Source organism: Sceloporus occidentalis, unplaced genomic scaffold (genome assembly GCF_023333645.1).
Source record: "Sceloporus occidentalis isolate IW3139 unplaced genomic scaffold, rSceOcc1.0.p SCAF_1, whole genome shotgun sequence".
Lineage (NCBI taxonomy): Eukaryota > Metazoa > Chordata > Lepidosauria > Squamata > Phrynosomatidae > Sceloporus > Sceloporus occidentalis.
The window spans coordinates 301,338,920-301,355,613 of record NW_028316981.1 but is presented as its reverse complement, the minus strand read 5'-3'; the positions used below and the strand labels follow the sequence as shown (position 1 = coordinate 301,355,613).

The window sequence follows — 16,694 nt, the reverse complement described above, 5'->3', positions numbered from 1 at the left end:
TCATGATGGAAGCAAAGGTTCAGAAGAACACAATGCACTGAGTTGCCATGACCTCAGGGAATCTTGTATGCTTTCCATCCGATACTAATAATACAAAGAATATTGGCAAAATTTGTAAGGAAAGAACCTTTCATCCTGGAGAGAAGTGACCAGTGGGGTCCCACAGGGCTCTGCCCTGGGCCCAGTGTTATTCAACATCTTTATCAATGACTTGTGTGACAGAATTGGGGGCATACTTATCAAATTTGCAGATGACACCAAATTAGGAGGAGTAACTAATACACCAGAGAATAGGATCAAAATTCAAAATGACTTGAATAGACTAGAAAGCTGGGCCAAAGCTAACAAAATGAAATTCAACACGGAGAAATGTAAGGTACTGCATGTAGGGCGGAAAAATGAAATGCACAGATATAGGATGGGGGATACCTGGCTGAATGAGATTACATGTGAAAGGGATCTGGGAGTCCAAGTAGACCACAGGTTGGACATGAATTAACAGTGAGATGTGGCAGCTAACAAGGCCAATGCGATTTTAGGCTGCATCAATAAAAGTATAGAGTCTAGATCAAGGGAAGTAATAGTGCCACTCTATTCTGTTTTAGTCAGGCCCCACCTGGAATATTGTGTCCAGTTCTTGGCACCACAATTCTCAATCAATCAATCAGTAATTTATTTCAGCCAACAAGCCATCAACATCAGAATATATATAAAAATATAAAACATATAGAGCATTTAAAGTGTTTAAAACATTAAAAACATCAAAATACATGGACTTTTAAAAATAAAATCATGGAATATATATTCATAACCTGTGCAAAGGATAGAAATTTATATTTATTTTAACTGAAAAGCTCTAAAAGGAGGAAAAAAAAAAAAGTGTATAATACAAGGCCTTAGGCACAGAGCCTAGATAAGTGCAAGTTGCAAAAGGCCAAGCTGTTCAATTATGTTGACTCATAGTCTTGCGTGTTTTAACAGCCGAACAAAGAAACTTAGCCACTATTTCCGTTTTACTTTTCTCAGTATCGTTCAGCAGGTATTCCATATACCAACTGTTCGATCTGCCTGGAGACTTGAGCAGGAGGGGAGAGATTAATCTTGCCCTCTCGTCTTTATAGAAGGTACAAAAGAATAAAACGTGTTCTAACGACTCAATAGAACCATCACCACAGGGACAAACCCGTTCATGGTAAGGGATTCCCTTGAACCGACCCTCTAGAAGTGCTGAAGGAATTACATTAAATCTGGCTTTAGAGAACACAGCTCGGTACTTTGGAATAGTTAGGTTTTGCAGATAAAATGCCTCCTTCTCTGAGTTAAACTGTAGCCCTAGGCTAATGGGAGAGCAGGTGGTACAAGCAGAAGATAAAGAATATTGAGTATCAATATCTCTTATGCGGCGTATCATAATCTGCTGGGCTCTCGAAAGGTCTTGTGACATTAAAAAACTATTTGAGAAACCCAATCTCAGCAATTTCTCCTGGATATTTTTAGACCATAGGGAGGTATAATTGTCTTTCCGTATAAGATGCCAGAGACCTGAGTCAGGGCCCGCATAAAAGAGTTTCAACCAGTACTTTAAAGTCCACGTCCAAGCAGAGCATTCCACAGAGTGGCAGCCCGCTTCAAGTCGTAAAGCAGCTGAAGGGACGCAATTAGGTACTCCAAATAATTTGCGAAGATAAACGGAAAAGACCTGTTCTAATTTTACAGAGAAACCTTGGATCCAGATGGGTATTCCAAATAACAATTGTGGTATAACCTTGGCCTGAAACACCTTCAAGGCTGCAGGTAAAAATTGGCCTCCTTTAGTATAAAAGAATCGGATTAGGGCTTTGGCACTATTATTTGCTGATTGAACAGCTACTGAACTCTGGGATGTCCAGCCAAGAGATGCTTGAAAAGTTATTCCTAAATACCTAAAAGTGTTAACTTGTTCTAACCTATGTCCATTTAGAATCCACCTGGATCGAGTCTTTTTTCTTGAGAAAACCATAATTTTTGTTTTACTATAATTGATGATCAGGCCGTTATCTTCACAATAACTTCCAAAAACTCTCAAGATATGTTTCAAGTCTATTTCCGAAAAGGAAAGGAGAACTGCATCATCTGCATACAAAAGTAAAGGAATACTAACAGAGGCTAGTTTAGGAGAGTGGCGTGCTTCCGCGGAAATGGAAGCAGAGAGATCATTAAGATAAAGGTTAAATAATAAGGGTGCCAAAATGCAACCTTGACGCACACCTTTTTGAGTGGGGATAGATTTCGTGAAATTACCCTGAGTGCCACATCTCACCTGTATAGTTGTATCTCTATATAGATTCATAATTAACCAAAGTAGTCTCCTATCAATAGAAGAGGCAAAAAGTTTTATCCACAGCCTTTCTCTCGGAATAGAATCGAATGCAGATTTCAGATCAATAAATGCCGCGTATAGTCCTTTGCTTTGGGAAGTAGAATATTTCTCAGCCAGGTGGTTTAAAACCAAACAGTGGTCGAGAGTTGTTTTGCCTTTCCTAAAACCAATTTGTTCGTTACCTATAATATTCTCACTATCTATCCATTCTGCGAGGCGGTTATTGAGGAAACGGCCATAAAGTTTGCCCACAACTGAGAGTAAGCTTATGGGTCGATAATTAGATGGATCATTTCTAGAACCCTTCTTATAGATAGGGATTATAACTGCGTTTAACCAACTTGAAGGAATTTGGGCCGTTTGATTAATAAGAGTGAAGAGGGAAGCAAGAAGAGGAGCCCACCAAGAAATATTGACTTTCAGAAGCTCCGGCAGAATTAAGTCGGGCCCTGGGGCTTTTCCAGATTTAATCTGGGTGATAAGAGATTTTAGTTCTTCTTGGGATACGGGGGGCCATTGTGGAATATTCGAGCAATCATGGGAAAGTCGATTGAACAAGTTGGAAGCATCAGAGGTTTGTTCCCTGGAGTCACTATAAAGTGTGGCAAAGTAATCTTCCCAGACATTAATGGGAATGTTACAGGAGGGGGAGCCACCAGTGTTTCCTAACATCCCCGTTACTGTGGCCCAAAAAAGTTTAGTATTTTTTTGTAAGGAGAAGTTTATTAATGATGACCACTGTTTTTGAATAGCCTCCCTCTTTTTCCTTGCTAGAAGTCGTTTATACTGTTTTCTGGTGGTAAAATACGATTGGGGCAAAAACTGGCAATTGTCTCTCCTGTATTGGATATACATATTTTTTAAGTGAGTTCTAGCTTCAGCGCAAGTCTTATCAAACCAAGGGGCCATTCTTCTACCTTTAAAGTTACTTGGTTTCTTCTCTATAGGAGTCAACAGGGGGGTCAAAGTCCTAAGGAGCTGGGAGTAGTTCTCTATAGCATGTTGCACTTCTTGTGATACGGTAATTTGGTTTTTAAAACCCAGGCATATAGGTGAATTGAGAAGAACTGAAGTCTTTTCGTGGAGGGTTTCGGTCCACCATAGCCTATTCTGTCTAATTACCATAACTGAATCAGTAAAGGATGGTTGCGTCTGAGAATGTATATTCAGGGGAATCTTAAACAAAAAGGAAAGAGGAAGATGATCACCATCTAATCTTGTTCCTACTGAAAAGCTAACTACCCGATTTACAAAAGTGTCAGAAACCAGTACATAATCGATGGTCGAGCTGCCTTTTGCTGAGATATAAGTATACTCACCCCAAGGATCAAATAATAAATTCCCATTAAGCATTCTTAAGGCAAGGCGCTCAACCATCTGCATGAAACATATACCTGCTGAATTAATACCCCGGTCCTTAAACTGTCTTTCTGTATTCAGAATGCAATCCTCTAACTCTTCTAATGCCCAAGCAGGAGAAGAGAAGAGAGCCGGCACCACAATTCAAAAAGGATGTTGAAAAACTGGAGTGTGTCCAAAGGAGGACGACTAAAATGGTGAAGGGTCTGGAAACCATGTCTTATGAGGAATGCCTTAGGGAGCTGGGTATGTTTAGCCTGGAGAAGAGAAGGTTAAGAAGTGATACAGTATGATAGCCCTGTTGAAATATTTGATGGGATGTCATATCGAGGAGGGAGCAAGCTTGTTTTCTGCTGCCCCAGAGAATAGGACCTGGAACAATGGATGCAGACTGCAGGAAAAAGATTCCACCTCAACTTTAGGAGGAACTTCCTGATAGTAAGGGCTGTTCGACAGTGCAACACACTCCCTCAGAGAGTGGTGGAGTCTCTTTCCTTGGAGGTCTTTAAACAAAGGCTGGATTGCCATCTGTTGAGTATGCTTTGATTGAGAGTTCCTGCATGGCAGGGGGTTGGACTGGATGGCCCTTGTGGTCTCTTCCAACTCTATGATTCTATGACCACAGCGGTGCTAGCAGCACCTTACTGGCCAAAATGTCCATGGCTTTTGTTGTTGGTCAGAATGTCAAAAGAGAGAGAGAGAGGGAAAGAGAGAAGAAAAAAAAGTTTTTTGTGGTTTTTTTGGGCTATATGGCCCTGTTCTAGAAGAGTTTCTTCCTGACGTTTCACCAGCATTTGTGGCTGGCATCTTCAGAGAATGCTTGCCTGGAAAGGACTTGGGTATATATATTGTGTGATCTGGAAAGGCAGGAGTGATTTGCATGTGTTTTGTTCTGTTGCTAATGGCAGGCCTCAGGGTGGGAGGGTCTGCAAATGAGGATTAGCGTCCGCTCATTGTCTGCTGGGAGATTTCTCATTTGCATTTGTTGAGAAGAAAAAAGATTACTGGCATCTTCCAAGTTGACCAGATCTTTCACAACAGGACCCTTTTATTCATCAAAATCCCGAATGGTTGGGTCTGACTGCTTGGACAATGAAAGGAAAATTTAAAACAGTGGTTATATAGGTTCGGTGATGGAGACTATATTGTTATCTAAGGCCCAGTACAGATGGGCCTTTAAAGCACCCTTGTCACGTGTGAGGGTTGCCTGGTGGGCAGAGCGCCCACATGCCTTGCAACCCTTGCACGTGATGAGGGCGTAACAGTGGCAGTGCCCGGTTTACATGGGAGCCACCATTGTTATGTAAGTGCCATGCGGCGTCTGCATGCGCCGCACAGCACTTACGTAACAAGTGCGCCACTGGTGCAATCATTACACCGCTGCTGCGGCAAAAAAGAATCCGCTTTTTGCGGGTTTTTTCCGCTGACAGGAAGCCGCGCTGTTTATACTCTGTGTTTTCCCCCAGCAGAAAACTAGGCGTCAGCAGACCACCCTTTTTGGGCGGTCTGTACTGGGCCAAAAAACCCCATCAACTCAAAGAATATATAGTATGACATGGAAAGTGTTTTCCAATTGCTGTGAATCGCACAAGTAGACATAAATAGAGAGCCAGCATGGCGTAGTGGTTTGAGCATTGGACTATGACTCTGGAGACCAGGATTCAATTCCCGCTTGGCCACGAAAGCCACTGGTGACCTTGGGCAAGTCACATGCTCTCAGCTTCAAGGGAAGGCAATGGCAAACATACTCTAAACAACTCTTGGCAAGAAAACCCATGTTAGGTTCACCTTAGGGTTGCCATGAGCTGGAAATTTGAAGGCACACAGTGTACGCGTGCACACACAAATAGACAGACATAAATGCAATACAAATAAAAGGACATATTACCCTTTTTACAAGGGTGAGTTGATAAAGGTTTGTGGCCAAATACCTTAAAACAGCAGGTTGCTGTATTGGGCACAATAATTAAGCGTGAAGGTGAAGCATCATCATTTCATTCTCACAGTAAAAGATTTTTAAGAGGAGTGACTTTAAAAGTTCCGCCAACTATACAGAGGCTTCCAACATGAAACTGAAATCTAGCGTTGAACAGATTGACAGTTCCACCATTTGAGCCAATTAAGAAAACCTTGTTAAGACTATTGACTTTCAAAGTAGTGTTTTGATGGCTATAACATCTACAAGAATGGTGTCAGAATTGGCAGCATCATCAACAAATCCAAGGCTCTGTATTTGGGATTAAGATAAATTAACATTGACTCTTGACCCAGGACGTTATATGGGGTGAGCTTCCATCACTCATCCCAGCTTCTGCCAACCTAGCAGTTCAAAAACATGTAAAAGTTCAAGTAGATAAATATGGACTGTGGTGGGAAGGTAACAGCGTTCCATACAGTCATACTGGCCACATGACCATCAGAGTCTTTTTTTGACAACGCTGGCTCCCTCACCTTAGTAACGGAGATGAACATTGCCTCTACAGTCAAACATGACTAGACAATTTACATTTATAGAGAAGTAATCCACTCCCACCCCACTGAATGACTACATACAGGGTGATTCAGAAATTATGATGCCAAAGTAAAGTTGTTCTTACTTGTTTTTAAACTATTCTTGTTGAATTACCCTACATTAATAACAAATTGTAACAGATGAGCAAGGGTTGCCATAAGTCAGGACCTCCAAACCGGGACAAATGTAGGACAAATGCAGGACAACATTTTCAAATGTAGGACACATTTTTAAAAAATGGAGGGCACACGAAAAAATTGATGCTTTTTTTAGAAATGTTAATATAAATGCATGTTTCTTAGGCATGGTCAAAATGGAGGACAAAAAGTCAACATGGGTTTCAGAGAAACAAGTCATGCCAGACAAACCTAATCTCTTTCTTTGATAAAATTACCAGCTTGGTAGATGAAGCGAATGCTGTGGATATAGTATATCTTGATTTCACTAAGGCCTTTGACAAGGTTTCCCATGACATACTTGCAAACAAGCTTGTAAAATGTGGGCTAGACAAAGGAACTGTTACATGGATCTGTAATTGGTTGACCGGCCGAACCCAAAGGGTGCTCAACAATGGCTCCTTTTCATCCTGGAGAGAAGTGACCAGTGGGGTCCCACAGGGCTCTGTCCTGGGCCCAGTGCTATTCAACATCTTTATCAATGACCTGGATGACAGAATTGGGAGCATACTTATCAAATTTGCAGATGACACCAAATTAGGGGGAATAGCTAATACCCCAGAGGACAGGATCAAGATTCAAAATGACCTGAATAGACTAGAAAGCTGGGCCAAAGCTAACAAAATGAAATTCAACACAGAAAAATGTAAGGTATTGTACTTAGGGCGGAAAAATAAAATGCACAGATATAGGATGGGTGACACCTGGCTGAATGAAACTACATGTGAAAGGGATCTAGGAGTCCAAGTAGACCACAAGTTGAACATGAGTGAACAGTGTGATGCGGCAGCTAAAAAGGCCAATGCTATTTTAGGCTGCATCAATAAAAGTATAGTGTCTAGATCAAGAGAAGTAATAGTGCCACTGTATTCTGCTCTGGTCAGGCCCCACCTAGAATATTGTGTCCAGTTCTGGGCACCACAATTCAGAAAGGACATTGAGAAACTGGAGTGTGTCCAAAGGAGGGCGACAAAAATGGTGAAGGGTCTGGAAACCATGCCCTATGAGGAACGACTTAGGGAGCTGGGGATGTTTAGCCTGGAGAAAAGAAGGTTAAGAGGTGATATGATAGCCCTGTTTAAATATTTGAAAGGATGTCATATTGAAGAGGGAGCAAGCTTGTTTTCTGCTGCTGCAGAGAACAGGACCCGGAACAATGGATGCAAGCTACAGGAAAAGAGATTCCACCTGAACATTAGGAGGAACTTCCTGACAGTAAGGGCTGTTCGACAGTGGAATGCACTCCCTCGGAGGGTGATAGAGTCTCCTTCCTTGGAGGTCTTTAAACAGAGGCTGGATGGCCATCTGTCAGGGATGCTTTGAATTGGATTTCCTGCATGGCAGGGGGTTGGACTGGATGGCCCTAGTGGTCTCTTCCAGCTCTACGATTCTATGATTCTATGACATTTGGCATTATTCCTAGACAGATCGCAGAAATGTACTTCCCTTTCTGGCCACCCCCCCCCCCCCCCCCCCATTCCAAACAGCACATTTGGGCATTGAACATGGCTTTATTTTAACATTGCCTCTTGCATATTTCAGAGGCTTATTCCACAACCAAACCCTTTGGGTTTAACACTGAACATGGGTTAACATGGCTATGCATATCAAACATGGTTAAAAAGTGGATTTGCCCTCAGTTTCAGGTGTCATGCACCAACTATACTTCTCAGAAGTGTGTACTTGGTCAAGGGACTTTGGTTTTTCTTCATTTTGACTTGTTTTGTCTGTATTCCTCCCCACTAAATAAAGAAGACATGAAATGGAGTTAATGGGTACAAGTAGTTAAACAAAAAAGTCTTGTGAGACTCTGTAGGCAAGAGGTGCACCATGTTAAGAACTGCATTAAGCACACTTAGGCTGTTGCCACACTGCTTTCACTCTCATCACTCCATCCTATGGAATCCTGGGATTTGTAGTTTGTTGTGGTGCCAGGGCTGGGCTTTGAAATCTCAGGCATAAGAGAGGCAAAAGGCTTGGGCTGCATCTACACTGGAGAAATAATCTGGTTTGAGACCACTTTAACTGCCTCGGCTGAATGCTGTGGAATTCTGGGAATGGTGGTTTGTTCCAGCACCACAGCAGAATGGCAGTTAACCCCTGGAAAGCTCTCTGACCAAGGTGACCAATGCCCTCACCTCAAAATGTAGGGCACCCAAGCAACAAATGTAGGACATGGCCAAAAATAAAAGCCTAAAACACCCATGTAATTATAAATCCATGCTTCTTATCCATGATCGAAACGGAGGACATTTTGAAATTTGACAGAAGAGGACATGTCCTGGAAAAGGAGGAGGATGCCTGGTCACCTTGTCTCTGGTCCAAAACACACTGCAGAAATAAACAATGCTGGACTGAAATGCCCAGAGTTCCTCACCAAAGCTGCATCCACACTGAGGAAATAATCCAGTTTGAGAGTGACTTAACTGTCCTGGGTTAGTGCTGGGGAATGCTGGGAATTGTAGTACACTGTGGCCCCAGAGCTATCTCTGACAGGGAGTCCCATAACCCTCCAAACGTAGTTGAACTGCAGTGCCCAGAATTCCTCCCCAGGTGCATCCACACTGAGGAAATGGTCCAGTTTGAGACTGCTCAGTGCTGGGGAATCCTGGGAATTGTAGTCTATTGTGGCCTCAGAGCCATCACTGACAGAGAAGTCTCAATGTCTCCCAAACACTAGCATTCCCAGGATTCCCTAGCACTGAGTTAAAGCAGTCTCAAAGCGGGTTATTATTCCTGCAGTGTGTGAGAGAGATATAAAAGCTAGGGACTGGATTCATTTGGAGGATCTCTGTGTCCAAAACACACTGCTTGGACTGCCAGGGCTCAGTGCTATGGAATCCTGGGAATTGTAGTTTATTGTGGCACCAGAGCTCTCTGACAGAGAAGGCCAAATGCCTCACAGACACCAGAATTCCAGAGCATTGAGCTTTGGCAGTTAAAGGGGTCTCAAAGTGCAGGGCGGGGGGAGAGAAAAGCCAGGGAGTGTGAATGAGCAGCTCACCTCGGCTGTGGCTGCTCTGAAAGCAGGAGGAAGAGGAAGAGGAGGAGAAGGAGGAGGGATGGAGCCAAGGGAAGTGGCCAGGACCATCCAGAGGAGCCCCTGCTTTTCCTCATCATCGCAGCCTCCTCCCTTCCACCGCAGGCCCCAAAGGGCCAGACTGCTGGCAAGAGGCTCTGCCCCCAGGCAACGCCTCCTCCTCCTCCTCACCTCCTGAAGGCTCTTCCTGAGTCTGGCAACCTCCTCAAACCGGGACAAAGCTGAGTCAAGGAGGAAACCGTGCAGGGACGCCCCCTAGTGGTGAAAAACCGGGAATGTCCCGCCGGCAGGAGGGTTATGGCAACCCTAAGAAGAGCACATCTCTAGAATTTCCTCCTGTTTGAATTTAGTCATTTTAATTAGAACAATTTATTGGCACTTGTTTATTGTTAGATCATTATCCAGTGTCGGTTGCTTCTTTTTAATCACTTTATTTTATAGTGCAAGAAATGCCATTCACAAATAAATCCTTTAATTAATATTATACAACCAAAACAACTTGCTTTAAAAGAGCATTTTTTAAGAAGAGTTATCGTTTAAGCTAGTGGCCAAAACATCTGAACTGTATTTTGCCACTTTATTTTCTGATTTAGTCCCATATATATGTAATCCTATACATTAATGGGAGGGGAGACTAGTTTAAACAACAACAAAAAATCTAGTTTAAACAAACAAACAAAAAAACCACAAGTTTTTTTTTTTAAAAAAACCATCTTTACCCCACTCCCCAACCCTATATTATTTGGACAAATGACTGTCTTTAATAGATTTAGCAGAAGGACAGCAGAGGGCATCAGAGATCCACATTTTTGTTAATATGTTTTTCATGGATTTTATAGCCAGTGTTCATAAAACAGTGCAGTTTTTTGCAATCCCAGAATAGGTTATACAATGGACCCTTGTTATACACTGGGGTTTGGTTCCAAGATCCCCCGTGGATAACAAAATCTGTGGAAGTTCAAGCCCCATTAAATATAATGACATAGCAAAATGGTGTCCCTTATAAAAATGGAAAATCAAGGTTTGATATTTGAAATTTATACTTTTTTGGAACATTTTCAAACCATGGATGCTTGAATCCGTGTATAAAACATCAGCGTATAAGAAGGACTGACTGTATAGATTTTGGCCCTGCTTAAAATCAGCGAGAACGGCATGTGCAAAACCTGGCACTATGGCTGCTACCAGATTGTTAATCCAACATGTTTCTAGTACTAGGTTCCTGCTTGAATCTCAATCCTGCCAGCATTTTTCCCTAATATATCTAGTTGCTTTATCACTATGATCATGCAATGTATGTATAGCTTTCCCTTCTTAAATAAAACATTTAACTAACAGAAATTTTCTAGTATATTTAAATAGTCTGTACTCTATATGATACATCCCGTATCACCACAGTTCAGTCAAGTGCTATAGTTTAGATGAAAATTCTTAAGGGGGCGGCTGCTTGTGCCATACATACTGTACTTTCTATCACATCTATGTTCAAATTCTTTTATAGTTCATTTGCATTTTACGTGTGTGTGTCTGTGTGTGCGTGTTGGGTGTCTTCAAGTCATTTCCAATTTATGGCAAACCTAAGGTGAACCTCTCATGGGATTGTCTTGGCAAGATTTGTTCAGAGAACATTTGCCATTGTCTTTCCCTGAGGCTGAGAGTATGGGACTTGCCCAAGGCCACCTAGTAGGTTTCATGGCCAAGCTGGGTATCAAACCGTGTTCTCCATAGTCATAGTCCAACCTGCGAATCATTATCCATACCGGCTCTAACCCTAACTTTAATTAAAGTGTATGTTTAAACCTTCTGTCACAAAATTTGCTTGTTCATCAAATTCTCAAATCATTATGTCACACTAGCTCTAACCCTAACTTTAATTAAAATAGAAGTATATGTTTAAATATTTTGTCACAACATTTGCTTGATCATTAGATTCTTGATAATTTTATTCTAATGTAAAATTTCAAACTTTTTTCTGTTTTCAAAAGTACAGTACTCAAGAAATACACTAACTTTTTAAATTAATTGTTCACATAAGCAATCTAATTTAGTATCAAAGTAATATACATTCAGGAAATAAAAAGACAGAAAAAAGGAGAAGAAAAAGAAGAAAGAAAAAAGGACAGATAACGAATACACAATAGGGCTGTGACCTCCCGATCCTAATTGTAATAAAAAGGAAAATATTCTACCATTACAGATCCAGCTAAATAATCCTACAAAAATTACTAAAAATCATAACCACAAATTATTACATCATTAGATTTCTTAGTGTGCAAAAAAATCCATAAAAGGTTTCTAATCTTTCAAAAAGTCTTCAGTTGGTTTATCTTTTAGAATCCACATTAATTTGGCTAATTAGGCTAACTCAGCTTAGTCCACTCCTAAAATTTCATTTCAGTCCAAATATTCTTGCTTCTCTTGTCATATATAAGAAATACATTTAACACTTTATATCAGAAGGATCAGAAGGAGAAACCTAGCAGAAACAGCTTACTAAAACAAAGCATCACTTTTGGAACAGTTAAGAGCTGGTTTTAGTAGACCTGGACTTTTGAATTTTGTGATATAGTGGCTATAGTTAGAACTGAGACATGAGAGAACAGGGTCTCACAGAGCTATGGAACATGCTGGGTGATCTTGGGCCAGTCATTGTCCCTCAGCCTGTACTACTTCATAGGGTTGCTGTGCAACTAAGGAGACAGGGAGGAGAAGGAGAAGTTTGTATGGTCCGGTCCAGACGGACGGGAAAGGACGCTCTCATCACGTGCGAGGGGCGGTGCTTCTAGACGCCCCTCGCACATGACGAGGGCATCAAAATGGTGGTGCCCTGTACAGACAGGCACCACCATTATGACGTGCTGGATGCCTAGCATCCACACGTCACGGCACCATTACAATGTCGTGAGTGCACCATTGTAATGGCATCACAAGAAGAACCCACTTTTCGCGGGTTCCTTTTTTGTCCGCGGGGAAGTCCCACGGTCTGGAGGCTGCGGCTTCCCCGCCAACCAAAACTAGGTGCTGGGAGACCGTCCTTTTTGGACGGCCTGTCCCGTGCCTGTGCCACTTTGATTTCATTGGTGAAAGTTCAGGATATGACTGCAACCAATAAATAAATACTTGAGGAAGATTGGTAAGGATTGTAGTAGTTACAGGGCTTCTACTGTTGCTGTCATATACTATTGGCGTGATATTGGTATATAGTATCTATTTACCTGAACTTGCGTTTAGGCCAATATATGCTAATGTCCCAGGCTTGTTTTACTCTGCTTTCTTACTATTGCAGACAATTACAATTATATATAGATATAATTCAATTGCAATATATATGTTTATTTATTTATTTATTTTTATAAATAGAAATAGAACAACAAATTGGGCATGTGTGCCAGGATTTTATTTTGCAAAATGGTGAAGCAGTAATCCTGTCAAGACTGTAATCCCATACACACTTATAGCAATAGCAAAAGCAAGTACATTTCTATACCACTTATCTGTGAACTAACACTCCCTAAGTGGTTTACAATGTATAAGCCAATTGCCCGCAACAAGCTGGGTACTCATTTTACCAACATATGAAAGGATGGAAGGCTGAGTAGACCCTGGAGTCCTGCAGGACCAAACTCACAACCTTGTGGCTGTGAGTGGCTGCAGTATCAGCACTTAGCCACTGTGCTACCAGGCCTCCACAAGAGAGCGAATCTCACTGAACCTGTTTTCTAAGTAGACATATATGGGCTTATATTTTTATCAGTCTTTTTCACACTTAAAGTTATATATTGATAACTTTGTGAAGTATAGATTTCTCAGTATTTTGTGTTAAAAGGTGTCCTACAAACTCCTATATTTATCAACAAATGGAAAATAAATAATTGCACTTGAGAAAGACAGGCATCTGTTCTTCCACTCTTTTTTATTTTACAAAACCATTTTTATTTTTCTTGTCTGGATTAATTTATTAATGGATTGTTTCTTCAATTTATTTAATTTAATGGAATTTTTATATGCCGGGGTACAGCTGATAGGATTGCTTTTGCATAAAAACATACCATCATGGACATCCTAGTGGATACATGTCTGTAACATTTAAAAATACTTTGAGGGAAATCATTGAATGATCTACTTAAAGTTCAAAAATATTCATTGAAAAATGCACACTCCATGGTTTTACACCTTTTTTTTGCACCAGACATTTAATAATATAAAAGGAGATAATGCAGTAATTTTAAATTAACCACATTTCATGTTTTCTAAATCTCACAACTGTTTTAAGTTTTCTTATCTAAGGTTTCTGTATTACATTGTCCACAAATAGATGAAGAGGACAGTACAAGACAGAAAGGTGATTTTATTCTGTTTGTTGCAGGGAAATTTGCCTAAGTATTCTCACAACTCTCTGATGGTCCAAGCCCTGAAGACTAATATAACAGACCCAGATGTCCATGTACTGTTCTTTGATGTTGAAGCTCTGATTATTCAACTACTAACTGAAGAAGCCTCCAGGCCTAATACAGCCCTTATTTCCCCAGAGAATTTGCAGAAAGCATCTGGCAGTTCTGATAAAGGGGGTTCCTTTTTGGCTGGCAAACGAGCAGCAGTCTTGTTCCAGCAGGTCAAAGAAACAATTAAGGAAAACATAAAAGAACATCTTCTTGATGAGGATGAGGATGATGAGGAAGCAAAGAGAAGAGAAGACAGTGATCCAGAGTATCGGTCAAGCAAATCTAAGCCATTAACTCTCTTAGAATATAATCTGACCATGGACACAGCCAAGTTATTTATGTCATGCCTCCATGCTTGGGGCTTGAACAGTGTTCTAGATGAACTTTGTGGTGAACGTCTGGGAATGTTGAGACCTCACTGTTCTGTCTCTTTTGGCTTACTGTCAAGAGGAGGCCACATGTCTTTGATGCTTCCTGGACATAATCAGCCTGTAGGCAAAATGCTCTCTAGTGATGTTGAGGTAGGAAAGTCTGTTGCTCTCACAGAGGGACATATCAGAGGTACATATGGTATATCACGTGCAGTAACTACTCAGCACCTCCTCTCCATTATTTCCTTGGCAAACACCTTGATGAGTATGACGAACGCAACATTTATTGGAGATCATATGAAGAAGGGACCAGCCAGGTACTTGAAAAAACAAAACAAATGTATTTTACTTGTTGTGTCACTTTTGTGTCACTTTTTCTCACTCTCCATTTCCATAGCAGGTATTTGTCCATATATTTTTTTAAATGGAACGTCATGGCTATGGTGAATCATATTCCAGTGTAAACACAGGACTTACCTGCTTTTTAGATGCTTCCTTATGGTCTTTAATATTAGTTCAACTTGAATGAAAGTGGAAACAATCTAGGTATATGGATTTGGACTTCAGGTCTAAATGATGTTCAATAAAATGCCTGATTTTTAATGACATTTTAAATAATTGAAAGTAATACTGTTAAAGATGTAGTTAATAAAATATAAATTATTTATTATCCCTATTCAGAAGTTATACTGATTGTGACACTTGCCAAATTTGTGTGTATCTTTGATTTTAAAGATAAAATAGTCCCTAACAAGAAACCTTTTGAAAACTAAAGTAAGACTCCATCTGCCTTGAGCACAAGACTCAGAGAGGATAACAAGCTTCTGTTGGAAGGTGGGGAACAGACAGTGTGGGCTGCAGAAAAAGAAACAGCATGGGTAGATGGAAAGGATAGCAAAAGAATTGAAAAAAGATCAGAGTAGAAAGGGTCTGGGTGGCAGTGAGAGTGAAAGGGACTATGTATGTGTGTTGTGTGGAGGATGTGTCACATTCAGGTCTCATGTGATACAATTCTCAAATATTAAGCATGTTGTATCAACTGATTTTACTTGCCCAATTCTTTTATTTGTAGACCACCTAGACCAGGGACTCCTGAACTTCCTAAAGTGAAAACTCCTGCTCCTGTTGCTAGCCCAGCAGCTCAAGGGCTGATTAAACAAGGTAATGCTGTGAGATAAGTTGTGAAAAATTCGACTCTCTGGAAGAGTTGTGATTATGTTAACCTCCTCCATCTGACAGCCATACTGCAAATCAAAGTTTAAAACATCTTTTCAGTGATGAAGTTAAGTAGAAATGTCTGTTCATTATGGACATACAGAATGTTAAATTTTACTGAATTTGAAACATAAGCCTCTTTGTGTGTCTTCTGAATCCATAGCAGCTGTGTTTTTCTTTTAGTCTGTGCTGTCTTCCAAGTATGTTAGAAGCTGTGGTGGTGGTAATCTACATTTCCCCCACTGTGCTTTACTTATTTCAGACTGTCTCATGGCACCGAATGGCAGATCTGGATGTAGAAACAGTTTTAGTTGTGTGTTAAAATCCAATGCAAACAAAATTTTATCATATGATAAGGCTGATTCATGGCAGCAAAGTTTTCAGGAGTTTACTGTGAAATCAAGAGGGACTGATGGAGAATACAGCTGCCATGAGTGTAGTCAACAGGCCTTGCAAAAGGTTTGTCCTTAAACTGATAAACTGTGTAATTACAATATATGCTACTTTCATTAGTTCTTCTGAGACAAAAATGGCTAGATTCATCATGATAGGTTCTGTTAGGTTCCTCATTCATTTTTGCTACAATTGGGTCTGTAGAACTGTTTTGTCTGGTATTCAGTGGTGATCTGAGTAAAAGCAGCACATACTCTGCAATAACTTCAGGTACACCTGAGAGCCCATAAAGGAGTACAACTCCCATAGTGTTTAACTCCTAGAGTTTGTCAAGTCTTTTATACTATTATTTTGCTGGAAGGGACATTTCTTAGCTTGTTGACATCTGGATGGGGGGGAAAGGATTTGGCTGATAAAACTTATTTTGGGCTCTCTGTTCCATACATAATACTGATGTTCTTCATCACATATTTTAAATATTCCATCCCAACTAGATGTTTATCTCCTGTATCAGTGACCTATCAGTGGCCTTGGGTGGCCTACTGTAAGCAGGCAGTAATGCAAAATTTGGGATGATTCTGGCATGTGCTAGTAAGAAGCCATTTACACATTTTAAGTAATGGCAACCTTTTGTAATCTCTGAAGCCTTCTGCCTATGAAGCAGGTCTAAATCTAGAGGAGTAATTATTATGCCTAGCCTGTTTTTGTTTTTGTTTTTTTAATTTTCAACCATTTTCTTCCCTGCTACTGTCTCCTCTACCTCCCCACAGAATAAGGCAATGGCCATGCCTTTAAGAAAGTAGTAAAGTCATCACAGGAGCTGAGAA

At 40.7% G+C, this 16,694-nt stretch overlaps 1 protein-coding gene across 3 annotated transcripts in view; it reads left to right on the top strand.

Annotated features, from left to right (window-relative positions):
• WDR7 (WD repeat domain 7) overlaps positions 1-16,694 on the top strand; it is a 333,095-nt gene that overhangs the window by 71,900 nt on the left and 244,501 nt on the right. For all 3 annotated transcript variants that reach the window (XM_089497268.1, XM_089497272.1, XM_089497267.1), the window contains exons 15-16: positions 13,813-14,576; positions 15,332-15,420. In XM_089497268.1, coding sequence (XP_089353394.1) covers positions 13,813-14,576; positions 15,332-15,420 — 853 coding nt within the window. The remainder of the gene's footprint in view (positions 1-13,812; positions 14,577-15,331; positions 15,421-16,694) is intronic.